Raw genomic sequence first — 14,701 nt, forward strand, 5'->3', positions numbered from 1 at the left:
GGAAGTACAGGGTAGGAAAGTCCACAGAGGTGGTTAAAGATTCTTGCCAGGGTTCTGATTCTTCCAAAAAAATTGATGAGGTAGTGCGTTTCCTTAGGAATTCACAACATTATTAAAACATGTAAATAAATTTGTATGAATAAAGTAAAAAAGGCCATGCACGGATCAATAATGAGATTATGTCACAAACCCAGGATTATGATTTAATCTAATTCTAGGTAACTAGAGTCCATCAAAAATAAAATGAAACAAAAAACTTCACGCCATTCCAAAAACCTTTAATGGCTGCTCTCCATTGCATTAGGCCTCTTATGGGCTCTAAGCTGTGAGAACTGGATGCTCCATAATTCATTTCTTCAACATAACGGAAGAAAGGAAGGGAGGAAGGAAGGACAAAACAGGGAAAGCCTGCAGGACTGAGTGATTCTCCAACTAAGCTGTCATCTGACAGCGGAAGTCAGCCTTGAAATTAGAATCCAAAATCCTTCCTCTGCAAACACTGCCAACACTATCACAGTATTGATACTTGTATGTTTACAGGCATACCTTGGGGATATTGTGGGTTTGGTTCCAGACCACCGCAATAAAGCACGTATCACAATAAAGCAACTCACATGGATTTTCCTGGTTTCCCAGTGCATGTAAGAGTTATGTCTACACTATCCTTTAGTCTATTAAGTATGCAATAGCAGTAGTCTAAAAAAATGTACATACTTTTATTAAAAAATACTTTATTGCTAAAAATTACTACTATTAAGCCTTCAAGGAGTTGCAGTAGTAACAAAGATAACTGATCACAGATCACCATAACAAAACTAATGAAAGTGTTGGAAATATTGTGAGAATTACCAAACTGTGACACAGAGATACAAAGTGAGCAAATGCTGTTGGAAAAACGCCACCGATAGACTTGCTCGATGCAGGGTTGCCACAAACCTTCAATTTGTAAAAAAAAAAAAACGCAGTATCTGTGAAGGGCAGTAAAGCAAAGCACCATAAAGTAAGGCGTGCCTATAGTTCCCCTCTTTTAATTTCTTTTGGAAAATCTCAAACCTTCACCATCCAACGTGGCAGCCGCTAACTACACGCGGGCATTTACATCAATGAAAATAAAGTTCCAAATTCAGTTCCTCAGTCACAACGGCCGCTTGTGAAGCCCAAGGCTGGCTACCTTATCAGACAGCACAGATAGAGAACATTTCCATCACCCCAGAAAGTTGTATTGGACGGCACTGCCTTACACCCAAGAAAAGGAGGGAGGAGAGGAACTTGTTCATACACAAGCCAGGATGGAGGAGTGCCGGAGCGTCTTGGGGTTGGTGGAGGGGATCACAGACGGCTGACGGAGAGCTGAGCTGTCTTCTCAGGTGGAGATCGACAACACCAGTCCCGGGGCTGACAGCCTCAGGCAGGGACCCCGAGTGACCAGGACAGCCTGCTTGGTGAAACCGGCAGCCCCTTCACTCTGCACCCCCCGGGGTGGGGTCCCTCGAAACTCTCAGCTGGGAGGGCGGGACAAGCGCTTATGAACATGCCCCTCCGCTTACCCCAGCCCTTTTTCCCTAATAGCCCCACCTGCCCTGCCCTTCGGGGTGATTTTGCTCTGAAGAAGTACCCCTGGGGAGGATCAAAGGAGCTAGGCTGGGAGATGTCAAAGTGTTAGCAAACACAGCAACTGCCATTTGTCTTGGAGCACTGGGGGAGGGCTTGGGGAGGGGTAGAGTTCCCCCCACCCCACCCCTGCCGCATCAGCGCACATCCTTAAAGCAAGAGATAAATCCTCCAAAGTCAGTCACTGCAGCTGGTCCCTGTCCTAACCAGCGTCTATGTGGTGATAAACCCTTGCCAGCCTCACGCTATCAGCCAGGACCAACAACCCAGGGCCATCAGAGCAGGAAAGGCTGGGAGGTGACCAGCGCATAGATTAGGACACTGAGGCCCAGGGTGGGGCAGGAACCTGCACAAGTTCACACGGCCAGGGGGTGGAAGAGCCCAGAGCGGGAACAGGGCTGCCGCCTCTCCTGGCTCCCTGGCCTCCTACTAAGCAAGGTGGTGGCTTCCGTGGAGACTCTGCATCCTCCCATCTGCGCGCAGTCACCCCTCTCTGACCAGCAGTGATCACAGGCTCGCCCACAGGCCCTGGACAGTGGGCAGATGAAGTGCCCTGACCGAGGGGGCTGGGGCCTGGCAGCCAGCCAGGTTTGGCCCTTTCCTGGAACCCAGGCTGCTTTTCAGGCTCTGAGGAGCTGCCTGAACAGGGGGTCAGGTCAACTCCCCTGGGCGAGCACGTGTAGTCTAGGAATGATGGCAGGATTCCAGGTCAAGTGATCGGTGGGGGTGGGAGGGAGCTGGCCACAGGGAAAGAGGGAGGAAAGAGCTTGCAGGGGTCCCTGGGTCCCTCCTCGGGGCTCCCACAGCACCTGGGCTCCTCACCAGATGGCGGCAGGTTCCAGGGGTTGCTTCCGCCAATGGGCTGGGGGTCCCTGAAGGCTGGGCCTGCAGCTCACTCCCCTCTGACGCCAGCACAGTGCCGGGCACGTAAGAAGGCGTTCCAGAGAACGTTTACTGAACCAGCAAGTGAGGCAGAGAGCTGGGGGCTGGGGGATCCCACCCCGAGCAGCTGGAGCCGGGGCCTCAGCAGTCAAGAACATGGAAACTTATTTTCCTCGGATTCCATCTTTTACAATTAAATGCTCATGGTCTCTGCCTGACCTCGGGGCTTAGAACCAGCCTATGGCAAGAGGCTCTGCTGGGCCATACACAGCACTCGCCACTAGCTGGGCATTTCCTTCTCATTTCCTCCCAAGGTCCACCCTATAAGGTAGGTTACCCTGTCTGAAGGCTTAGGACGGACTTTAAAAGTTGCTCAGGATATACTACTAGGGCTTCCCTGGTGGCGCAGTGGTTGAGAGTCCGCCTGCCGATGCAGGGGACACAGGTTCGTGCCCCGGTCCGGGAAGACCCCACATGCCGCAGAGCGGCTGGGCCCGTGAGCCACGGCCGCTGAACCTGCGCGTCCGGAGCCTGTGCTCCGCAACAGGAGAGGCCACAACAGTGAGAGGCCCGCGTACCGCAAAAAAAAAAAAAAAAAAGATATACTACTAGTATGAGGTGCAGCTGAGATTCACACGTGGACACGTCATCCTTCAGAGATCGTATTCTGAACCACCTTCACTCATCCAGCAAACACCAGTGAGCCCCAACTGTGTGTAGGTGCTTCCCTAGGTGCTTGAAACACAGCTGTGAACAGAACCTGCCCAGCTCCATGAGAGCTTTCATGCTAGTACATGAGGAGACAGACAAAAACCAACCAAATAACACCACGTGGTAGAGTAGGATCGCCACACTTTTTCTGTTAAAAGGCCAGACAATAAACACTTTTGGCTTTGCTGGCCATATGGTCTTTGTGGCAACTTAGCTCTGCAACAGGGGAGATATGTAAATGAGTGGGTGTGGCTATGTGCCAATAAAACTTTATTAATGGACAGTGAATTTTAAATTTCATACAATTTTCAAGTGCCACAAATGCTATTCTTTTGATTTTCTTTTTCAAGTGCCACAAATGCTATTCTTTTGATTTTCTTTTTCAATCATTTAGAAATATAGAAACTATTCTTAGCTTGCAGGCCGCACACACACAGGTGGTGGCCCGGTTTTGGTCCATGGTCTGTACCCTGCCAACTCCTGGGAGACAGAGCAGCTGGGGTATGTGAGGGGGAATTTAGACGGAGCAGCCAAGGAGGTCTCCCCAAGGAGATGACACGGGAGCAGACCCCTGAATGAGGCAGGCAGGGAGCCCTGTGCTCCTGGCAAAGGGAACAGCATGTGCAAAGGCCCGGCAGCATGAATGCAGGGGAGGATGGAGGCCAAGCGGCAGGAGAGAGGTCTCTGCGGTTGACGGGAGCCAGATCACGCGGGCCTCCAAGCCCTGGTGAGGACTTTAGTCTAAATTTGACATCAAACCACTGGGCTCTGGCACTTACCAGCTTTGTGACCTTGGCCAAGTTACTGAACTTCTTTGTGCCTCAATTCTTTACAAAATGGGAATAGGAATGGTACCTGTCTCAGAAGGTGTAGGACTCTGTGAGCATAATGCCCGAAAGGAGTGTTAGCTTCTGATATTAATACTGGAGCCCAGCTGGAGGAGGCACAAGCTGGGAGAGGTGGTGACGACTTTTGTCAACTCACCCACGATGTCCACCACGTCCGGCCGAATGAGCGGCTCCCCGCCCGTGAGTCGGATCTTGTCTACACCTTCTTTCACAAAGAGGCGGGCCAGGGTTAGGATCTCCTCTGTGGTCAGCAGGTCTGCCTTGGGGGTCAGAGGGACACCCTCCTCGGGCATGCAGTATTGACCTGAGGGGAGGGAGGGGACGTGGAGGAAGGAAGTGACTGCAGCGGTCAGGCTGCGATGTCACCAGTCCCCAACTCCCCCACCAGGCCACAAGTGTCTCCTGAACCCCACCCCAGCCATGAGGAAAGACCCGGCCAAGTGTGAGGTGGCACAAACCCTAGGCCAGATTCTCTTTGGGGCTCACCACTCTCACCTACAAAATTTAACAACCCTTCCCCCACTGGCCTTGCTGTCCCTCAGGGCTTAAAGATGATAAATGAGGCTGACAGCTCAGCCTGGCTGGAGGTAGGGCAGGCCGAGACATGAAAGGCCAGGGCCCTGGGCCCATTCCTTCTGCCATCGTTCATCTCCTTCATTTCATCTGGTTTTGACAAACAGGGACCCTGCTCTATGTGTCCTAAGGTGAAGGAGGCTGGGAGGTGCTCCCTGGCCTGGGCAAAGCTGCTCTCCTCTGTGGCTACACATGTTCTCACACCCAGTTTGGCTCCTACAGGCGATCATCAGTCCCATTGCACAGGTTGGAAAACTGAGGTACCACCTGTTCAGGGCGAGGTAGCAGAAGGGGATAAATGAGGCGAGCCCTGGCCAGTGAGGGGGGCACCACCTCCTACCATCAGTTCCCATGGTACGGGTTTAATCAGTACCAGTGGTCAGGATCCGCTAGGGGGTCATTCAGTCAAATCAGTGAAAGGTCCAGAATTGGTCTTTTAAGATGGAACAGATTAGGTAACAACATCAGAACATCAGTACTGCACGCAATGGGTATTGTTTGGTTAAACATTTACTACACATTTACTGGGCCATGAAGTAAATGTATTTCTTATTGTGAGCTACAGTGAGAGAAAGGAAGGAAGAAGAGAAGGAGGGAGGGAAGGAAGGCAGGACAGATGGACTAACACACTTCGGAAGCCCCTCCAGCGGTGGATCTGGCCCAGAGCACTCCACGTGGGGTTATGAAACAAGGACTCTGTGTACTAGCCTGGCCCCAGACAACTCGTCTCATGGGACTGGGGTTGGGGTGTCTTTATAGCTGGCACTGCTGCCTATCTCACTTGTTTACACCGTCCAGCAGTCCCCATGCCACGTCCTGAACCGTGGGGACCGCAAGGAAACAGCAGGGAGGGGAAAGAGCCCCGAAGAGTGGGAGATCCCAGGCCAACCTCAATCCTAAACCCAACAGCAATTCTGTTCTCCAACCTACTCCCAAGTAGAACCCAGCTTCCAGGATCATAAAACTCACCCTTGACCCCTACCTTGCCCATGAACCCCACCTGGCAAGCAAGGAAGAAGGGCAGGTGGAGTTTTCTAGAAAGAGGAATGGGGAGGATTGAGAAGGATTCCCAGACACGGGGTGATTTAGGGGCTACTGCAGCAGAGGGACAGGAGCCCAGGAGGGCGACTCACATCTGAGGTTGCACTTCTCGGTGAGGGAGATCCGCAGGTAGCTGTGGCGCCGGCCGAAGCTGTCGGTGAGGAAGGCAGAGAAGGGGGCCGCGTGCTCCCTCAGGAACCGCCTCCGTCCGGACGGCACCTGCGACAACAGGGGCTGGGGGAGAGGTGCGAGGAGCGCCCACCTGGGGAGAGCAAGCCCTCTCCCCTCGTCCATCCCCTCCCTCCTCTCTGACACCCACGCACACTGCTAGCCTTTCCATCCACATGGGCTCCGCAGTCCTGGGGGTCTGGTATTCTCCTCTTATTCACAGGTTGGGAAACAGGCCTGGAAGGAAGGACGTGCCCCTCCAAGGTCCCACACTCAGCCCCAGGGTGGAGGACCCCTGCAGGGGTGCAGCTGCCTACCGGCTGGGCAGCAAGGCACAGGAAAGGGCACTAAGCCCCAGCCGGGCCCCACCTCCTCCCTGCTACCCCTCCCTCAAAGGAAGCCTATCCGAGAACAGCCATCTCTAGCATCTCTTGGATGGGTCACTGGGAAGGCATGTGCCATTTGGCACCTGGCAACCACGCCACCAGACAAGCACGTCCAGAAAGGAGGAGGGAGACAGCAGGTAGCTGAGAGGGAAGGTGGCCTGGGACACGGAAGCCACTTGTCCAACCCAGGCCTCCCATTCCTTACCTTGAGCTTGAAACAAAGTCACTCACTGTGAGGGAAGGGGTGTCACACAAGCTGCCTCCCCCTTGCGGATGGGGGGCTCTCTGGGGCCTCCTCAACACCCAGGAGGACCCAACAGGCCACACCCCCAGGAGCAGCCGGGGGCCACGCCCAGCTGCGGAGGGTAAACCCATGGGGAAGGCTCCCCTCCCACAAAAGGCCTTGGGGGGAAGACAGCACACTAGGGGGACCCACAGAGGGAATGAGGCCACCAGCCTCCAGGAAGGGAGAATGGAGGTGCCAGGATGGCCACTACACTAACCCCGTGCCCAGATTGCTTTAGTCCTTATCCTTCACCCACCCGTGGCCAGAAGAAAGGATTAAGGACCCACTGTTTGGGGTGTAAGGGGAGGGGATGGCCCGAGGCTCCCCGCAAGGCCCAAACTCATCCTGGGGAGAGAAGGGAGGCAGCCAACCTCACCCTTTCCTAAATCTGAACTAGTTTGTTCTCTCTCCCCTCCCCCATCCCCCCATTTAGAACACAGCCCAGGGTCATGACATGCTGATGAGATAACTGCTCCACAGAGGTTAACAGTTTGCAAGGCATCTTAAGGTTTCCAAAGAATGTTCTCTGTTCCATCCCCACACCTAAAGGGATTATTATAACCAACTCTTGAATGGGGTCCAAGAACACCCCTGGCAGACCCAGGATTCAAATCCAGGTCTTCTGATTCCAAGTTCTAGATTCCTTCCCCTAGTTGCATAGGGTGTGTCCAAGAAGGTACACGGGATGGTACATAGGGCGGGCAGAAGTCATTTCTCTAGAATCTTTAGAACAGAGAAATCATGACTGTGGTGGTCATCTGTGAGGTCTATGGGTAAGGCTCTGGACTGGGGACACACTGGGAAAGTTCTCTAACTCCTCCAGGCCTGCTCTCCCAGCTGTTAAATAAGAACACAGTTGTGGGCTAAGGTTGTCTTGCTGTAAAGGAGGGGGCTAGTCAGGACACTGGTAGGGAAACACCCAGGATTCTCATGATCTTGTAACCTAAGAAAGCAGGCCTCCAGCCCGCCTGAGGTCCAGGAAGAAGAAACATTTACTTCAGAGACCTCCTCAGCCCTGGCTACATGTTAGAACCATCTGGGGAGTTGAAGAAAAAAGTTCTACTGGAGACCAGCTGAATTCAATCTCCAGATGCTGTGTTTTTTCACCTCTCCAGGTGATTCTAATGTATAGTCAAGGGCCGCTGACTGACTCAGGAGGTAGAAGGGATACGAGAGGTAGAAGGGGGTGCTTCATGATTTCCCTGGGTCCATAAAACCGACCTCCCTCTGCCCACCCCAAGACCAGTTTCCCACATCCTCTAAGAAACCCTGCTCACAGCCCCGTGACGAGAAAGTAGCCGTCATTTCTCTGAACTGCAGTCTGAAATAATAACAGTGTTCCTCCTTCCCTACTCACCCCACTGCCTTTCCACCAGTACCCTTGGGGGTGGGGCAGGGACACTTCAGAATCACGTGTCCCATCCCGGGACTTCCCTGGTGGCGCAGTGGTTAAGAATCACCTGCCAATGCAGGGGTCACGGGTTCGAGCCCTGGCCTGCGAAGATCCCACATGCCGCGGAGCACCTAAGCCCGTGTGCCACAACTACTGAGCCTGCGGTCTAGAGCCGGCAAGCCAAAACTACTGAGCCCACACGCCACAACTACTGAAGCCCATGCGCCTAGAGCCCGTGCTCTGCAACAAGAGAAGCCACGGCAATGAGAAGCCCACGCACTGCAATGAAGAGTAGCCCCAGCTCGCCGCAACTTGAGAAAGCCCACGCACAGCAACGAAGACCCAACGCAGCCAAAAAAATAAATATTTTTTTTAAAAAAAAAGAGGGTTTCCCTGGTGGCACAGTGGCTGAGAGTCCACCTGCTGATGCAGGGGACACGGGTTTGTGCCCCGGTCCGGGAAGATCCCACATGCCGCAGAGCGGCTGGGCCCGTGAGCCATGGCCGCTGAGCCTGCGCGTCTGGAGCCTGTGCTCCGCAACGGGAGAGGCCACAACAGTGAGAGGCCCACGTACCGCAAAAAAAAAAAAAAAAAAAAAAAAAAAGAGTCCCATCCCCATTGGCCACCACAGTCCAGGAGTTCAGACACCTGGGAATCAGCAGCTATTCACAATTCAGTGATCTGTTAGTCCCCCCAGACCTCACCTCCTCACTTGCCAAGATGCCCTCCTCACCCTAATCTTCACATCCTGGGAGAGGTGGCTGGGTGAGGGAGGAGCGAAAATAAAGCCGAGAATAGGGAGCAAGTGAGAGGACCCAGGAGCATGACTCAGCAGAAAGCGGAGAGGGAGCCGAGGAATGGGGCAACCCAGAATGGAATTAGGCCCCCACGGGAGGGGAGGCCGGATTTCACTTTTGAGACCTGGAGTGACCTTATCTAGATTCGTTCAGACTCTGTACAGCCAGTAGCTGACGCAGCCTCCTAAACACACACACCAACACCTGACGCAGCCTCCTAAACACTTCCTCCCCTCCCCCTCCCCCTCGCAAACTCCTCAGTTGGGTATTAACACACCTCATCCCTGCCTCCTCCTCCAACACTGCATGCCCTACTTTCCTTCTTCCATTTTTTTTCTTCCCTTTAAACTCCCTGGAGGAAAAAATATCAGCACCAGTCAAAGGAGCCCAGAATCCTGGGAGAATTACTGGGCAGATGAGACGGCAATGCCTCTCGCCCAGGCGGGGCTAGGACATGTCAGAAGTACATGTCAGAAGTAGAACACCCTTAGGTGCTCGTATTCTCCGGCCCCGGCCTGGACCAGGCTGTTTCCCCTGGGTGGGAAGCCTTCCTGCCTGACTCTGTTTCCCGGTGTCATAGCAGGTGTCGAACCGCTGTGTCAATGAACAGACGGGCAGGTCCCTAACCCAGAGGGAAAGGTGGTGCGTGGAAAACCCAGTTGCAATGGGGTTGCCATGCATTTCTAGGCTGGTCTCTACTGTCAAAATGGTTTAGCCTCCTACAGTGGTTCTCAGCTTTTGTTACACATTAAAATCACCTGAAGACCTTCTAAGACGTGCTGATGCCAAGGCCCCAGCCCAAAGATTCGGACTCAGCTGCTCTCTGGGATGGGGCCCTAGTGGTTTATCTGAAACATCCCTGTTCAGCTCTGTAGCCCAGGCTGAGAACCACGGGCCCTGCTACACCAGGACCCAGTGCCATTTTAATCCGGGGTGATTGCGGTTCTGAGCATAGGCTTTGGGAGCAGGTAAACTTGAATTAGAAGCCTGGCTCTGTTACCAACTAGCTGTAGAGCTAGTTGCTTACCATTCTCTAAGCCTTAGCTTCCTCGTCCATAAACTGTGGAAAATGATCCTACCTACCTCAACCGGAGGAGTTCCTGGCACACGGTAGGTGTTCAGGAAGTGACTGCTCCCATTCTCTTAATCTAACTCCTACTTACAAATAACCGTTCATCATGTATCCATGGAGGGGCACTGTGTGTGTGTGCTGTGACTAGTTTTCCCACTCTTGTCAGCTTCCCTCGTCTTGCAAAGCCCTACTTAATGGCAGAGGGCCCAAGGCTGGGGTTTCAGACCTGCTGTCAGAGCAGGACACGTGGGGTCTGAGCTTCCCGAGAACCACAGATACTAGTGCCACAACCAGGAACTAGGCAGCCTACCACATGCTACTGGTTATATCTTGTCTACCAACCCAGTGCAGACTGGGATGAAGTGGTGGGGAAGAGTGGTAGGAAGGAGTTAGTTAAGGGAGGGACCCTGCCCTCAAAGTGCCTCCTCTAATATTCACTAACCTTGGGCCTTTGATCTGAATGATAAAGGCCGACCCCCAAACAGCTCTGGAGCGTAGACACTAGAAGAGCAGGAGAAAAAGAGCACAGGCCAAACCCAAGTATCACTGGCCCTGATTTACCTGCTCCTTGGAGGATGTGTACCCAGCGTGGCTCAAAATTAATCTCTATTGAATGAGGGGACCTGGCAAAGTGCCCAGCCCCAGGCTTTGACCTCCGCTCCCCCTCCAGCCCCACCCTAAGTGTGAGGTCTTCACACCTGTGGCTCCCAGCAAGGATAAGTCACACTTCATTGAAACAAAGCCGGGCAGGTTGGAAGTCCAGGCAGCCCCCTGAAAGGTCTCCTTTCCTTCCACGTGTGACTGCCCCGCCCCGGCCCTCCTCATGTACCAGTCCCTTCCTGCACAGCCCTCTCCCACGTTGTGTTCTCTCCAGCCCCCTGAACAGCTGCGTGCCTTTGCCTGGCACAGAGTCATCCTTTCCCCTGCCCCTGCCCCAAGGAAGCAGGCCCAGGACCTGAGGCCAGCCCCTTGTCGTCCCAACAAAGCCTGCACGGAGCCTGAGAGGGAGAAAGAAGGGCGTAGTGCTTGCAACTGGGGAAAGCCCTCTGTCTTGCTGCCCCAAACAGGCCGGAGGGAGCTGTCTCCCCTACCCGCCTCCCCTTTCCACCTGCAGAAGCTCCTCGATCTGCCCCGGGACCAAGCCCAATGCCCCCATCCACCGTCCTCACAGCCAGCTCCCTCCCCTCACTGCACAACTCTCCCACACCTACACCCCGACACACAGACAACAGCCAGGAGATTTCCCTGTCTCTCCAAGCACTTGCCATCTCAAACCAGACCTCAGGGCCCCGCGTAGGGTACGGGGGAAGGGAGGACAGGGCTTCCAGATGCCCCCAGCCCTGCTCCTGCCAACTGGCAAGCTCGGTGGATTGGTTGAACATACCTCTGAGATTCTCCTAAGGACATTCTGTGCCCTCCCCCACTGCGTACAGATGGGCTAGTCCATCCCACTGGTTTTAAAGACAGGAAGAGAGGGGAAGAGACAGGCCCAGGAGCCAGGTCAAACTGGGGGCAAAGCGAGCATGAAAGCTCGGGGCTCCCTGTCCAGTGCTCTGTCACGTGCACCCTCACCAGATCTGTTTCAAACAGGCAAAAAATACCTGCTAACTCTACCGCCTGCAGAGCACCGGCCAAGCACTGTACCGAGAAAGGCAGGGGAGCACCCAGCACCCAAGGAGCAACCTGAGGATAACCCTGGTGGGGCACGTCCAGGGTGGGAGGTCTGTGATCAGATAGTTGACAGAATGACTATCCTGAGTGTCCAGGTGGGAGGGGACTTAGGGGACACAGTATGTGGCAAGGGCGGCAAGCATAATTACAACAAACATGTGCAATCCACGTGCACAGCACGTACATGTGCCAGGTTTTGTAGACACTGTTATTCCCATTTTACAGAGGAGAACACTGAGGCACTGAGAAGACTTGCTCAAGTTCACACACCTAATAAGTGGTAGGGCTGGGATTCAAACCGAGGCATTCTGAGTCCACCTTCTTACCTGCTAACGCTACCTGCCCTCGTGGTGTAAAGGTAAGGGTAAGAGCAGCCTCTCTTCTACTCTCCCCACAGAAAAGAAGCAGGAGCACAAGTGCTAGAGTTTGAGCTCCTTACTTTACAGCTCAGGGACTCCAGGCAAGTTAACTTCCATGAGCACCCTCACCTGAAAATACAAACTCTACTCACTTCACGTGGTTTATTGTGAGGACTGAAAGAGAGCACGAATGAAGCCACTTAGCACAGGATGAAAGGTACAAAGTAAATGAGGGGCAAGGGGGAGAAGAAACTTCTCTTTTCCTGAATTCTTTAAAGATCTCTCATCTTTGCTTTCTAATTTTTCCCTCCACTACGTTCAGAGTTCAAGGATACTGACAAACTTCTCCACCTCCCAGAAATGGGACCTGCTTATCTGAGGATCCCGCGGGTGGGGGCGAAGGGGGATCAGATCTGGGGAAAGCAGGTCAGGCTGAGGCCCTCCCCTTGATTGAGCAACAGCAGGTGCATGATCTGATGAATCCCAGAACTTGAAGCCCTGAGCCAGGAGGTGGGAAAAGACTGACCAGATCAGCCTAGAAAAGGCGTCACCAAAAAAGAGATGCTTCTCCCCAAATGATTCCCTGACAACATGGACAAAACAAATTTAAAACTTCTTATGCTGGAAACCCCTCTGAGATGCTGTTAAGGACTGAGGGGGGCTATCCCAACCCTAAAGAGATAGCGGAGTCCCTAACCTGCAAGACCCCTGGTCCTGACTCCATTCTGCTCTAGAAAGAGACTGAACCCTCCTAAGGGAAATGAAGATGAAACAAAAAAAGTCAGTGAAGGACGGGTCACACAACCCTGTGACTACAAAGTGACAATTGACTACTGGCAGCACCAAGGTGACATTTTTAGTCAGTGCCACACTATGAAGTGGGGTGTCACAAAAACACCTTATCACACACAACCTCCACTGGGGGGCAGGGAAGAAAATGTTTAAAGAGGCTGGGTGTGAGGCAGGGCTGAAAGGGGTACTAATAATATCTCATTGGCCCCAGAGTCCTGCCGCCTGCTCCCCCATCTCTAGCAGTCACTCAGACCTGGAAGTGGGTTGCACGGATGGGTGGGCAGGGAGGTTTTTAAGCCAGACCCCAAGGAGCGCCCCACCACGCCACCCCTCGTTGGGATACTGGGTGAGACTGGGCAGTCTATCTAGAAAACATCATTCCACTCTTCTCCCCACACCTAAATAAGCGCTGAGTCGTCCCTCGCAGAGGCAGACACCCCTCCCAGAAGCAGCTACCGCGGACGGGCCGGGGTGCTTCTGGGCATAAGGTGCAGCTGCCAGGCCACCCCCTCCCCAAGAAAGTGTGGATGCGGGAGGCTCACCTCCACGGCAGGTTGGGAGGGCTCCCCGGGGTGTGGCTGCGTCACCAGAGCGCCCGAGCTGCAGCTCCGGACGCTGGACCTCAGGACCCGCCGCAGCATCCGGGACACCGGTTGGGCCGCCATGAAGCCTGTCCGGCAAGGCGAGACTACACTGGGTAGCCGGCTTTGAGAGCACGCTAGCCCGGGACTCGCTGCCCCGGGTCCTCCCGGCAGGGGCGTGGTGGGGGCGGGGCCATACCAGCCAATCGGTGAGGGCACCGTGCCGCGCGGCCTTCTGGGAGTTGTAGTCCACACCCTCTGCTCCTATCCCAGGAGGCTAAGTGTTCTAGGCTTTGCAAAGCACAAGTTCAAACTCACCCAAAGATCTTCAGTCTTTTCCTACAGGCAGCTCTGCACTTTGTGCCAGTCACACCATGACCTAAGTGCTTTAGGGTCAGGTGAATGAACTTTAAGGAGGTACCAAAAAAGTGGGTTATCAAGATAAATAATTTTTTTTTTGTTTTTGCGGTACGCGGGCCTCTCACTGTTGTGGCCTCTTCCGCTGCGGAGCACAGGCTCCGGACGCGCAGGCTCAGCGGCCATGGCTCAGGGGCCCAGCTGCTCCGCGGCATGTGGGATCTTCCCGGACCGGGACACGAACCTGTGTCCCCTGCATTGGCAGGCGGACTCTCAACCACTGCGCCACCAGGGAAGCCCAAGATAATATTTTAATGCAATATTTTAAAAAGTCAGGGACTTCCCTGGTGGCGCAGTGGTTACGAATCTGCCCGCCAATGCAGGGCATACGGTTCGAGCCCTGGTCTGGGAAGATGCCACATGCCGCAGAGCAACAAAACTACTGAACCTGCGCTCTAGAGCCCAACTCCTGAGCCACAACTGCTGAGCCCCCATGCCACCGCTACTGAAGCCCGGGCACCTGGAGCCTGTGCTCTGCAGCAAGAGAAGCCACTGCAATGAGAAGCCCACACACTGCAACGAAGAGCAGCCCCGGCTCACCGCAACTAGAGAAAGCCCCTGTGCAGCAAGGAAGATGCCACACAGCCAAAAAGTAAATAAATAAAAAATTAAAAAATAAAGTCAGAATCAATGCAAAACAATCCATAATAAACAAAATATCAATATTTTATATAAAAACAATAACTGATCCTGCATGTTTATGACTTAACGACTTACCTAACTCCTTTCACTGTTGTCTAGGCCCTGATTGTAGGATGGTCAGCTCCCTCCTTCAAGATACACTTCTCCAGGGACTTCCTTGGCAGTCCAGGGGTTAACACTCTGCACTTCCACCGCAGGGGCTGTGGGTTCCATTTCTGGTAGGGGAATGGTTTTTTTTTTTAACCAGAAAAAAAACATGCTTTCTTTTTAACCAAAAAAGTTAAAAAAAAAAAAAAACGATGCACTTCTCCAACTGTGCCCCCAAAGGAAGCTAACAATCTTGGCCTCTCTGTTTAAAAAAGTATGTAGCAAGAAGTCATAAAATGAGTAGATATCATCTTTGGAATGCTTCCTACACACCAAACACCATGCTAATGACATGGAGGAACCTTAAATGTATATCACTTAATA

The 14,701-nt window shown here is 53.3% G+C and overlaps 1 protein-coding gene across 5 annotated transcripts in view; it reads right to left on the reverse strand.

The window, feature by feature from the left end:
• Positions 1 to 14,370, reverse strand: part of MOCS1 (molybdenum cofactor synthesis 1) — a 37,950-nt gene extending 23,580 nt beyond the window's left edge. For 2 of the 5 annotated variants that reach the window (XM_032648397.1, XM_032648401.1), the window contains exons 1-3: positions 13,133 to 13,281; positions 5,759 to 5,885; positions 4,189 to 4,356 (exon numbers count right to left, since the gene is read on the reverse strand). In XM_032648397.1, coding sequence (XP_032504288.1) covers positions 4,189 to 4,356; positions 5,759 to 5,885; positions 13,133 to 13,255 — 418 coding nt within the window. In that variant the 5' untranslated portion in view covers positions 13,256 to 13,281. Of the gene's footprint in view, positions 1 to 4,188; positions 4,357 to 5,758; positions 5,886 to 8,603; positions 8,933 to 13,132; positions 13,334 to 14,305 lie in introns of those variants that run through there. The other 3 variants (XM_032648398.1, XM_032648400.1, XM_032648399.1) reach the window with 3 other exon arrangements.
• Between the last annotated feature and the right edge of the window lie 331 nt (positions 14,371 to 14,701).

The sequence above is a fragment of the Phocoena sinus genome, chromosome 11 (assembly GCF_008692025.1).
Source record: "Phocoena sinus isolate mPhoSin1 chromosome 11, mPhoSin1.pri, whole genome shotgun sequence".
In the NCBI taxonomy this organism is placed as follows: Eukaryota; Metazoa; Chordata; class Mammalia; order Artiodactyla; family Phocoenidae; genus Phocoena; species Phocoena sinus.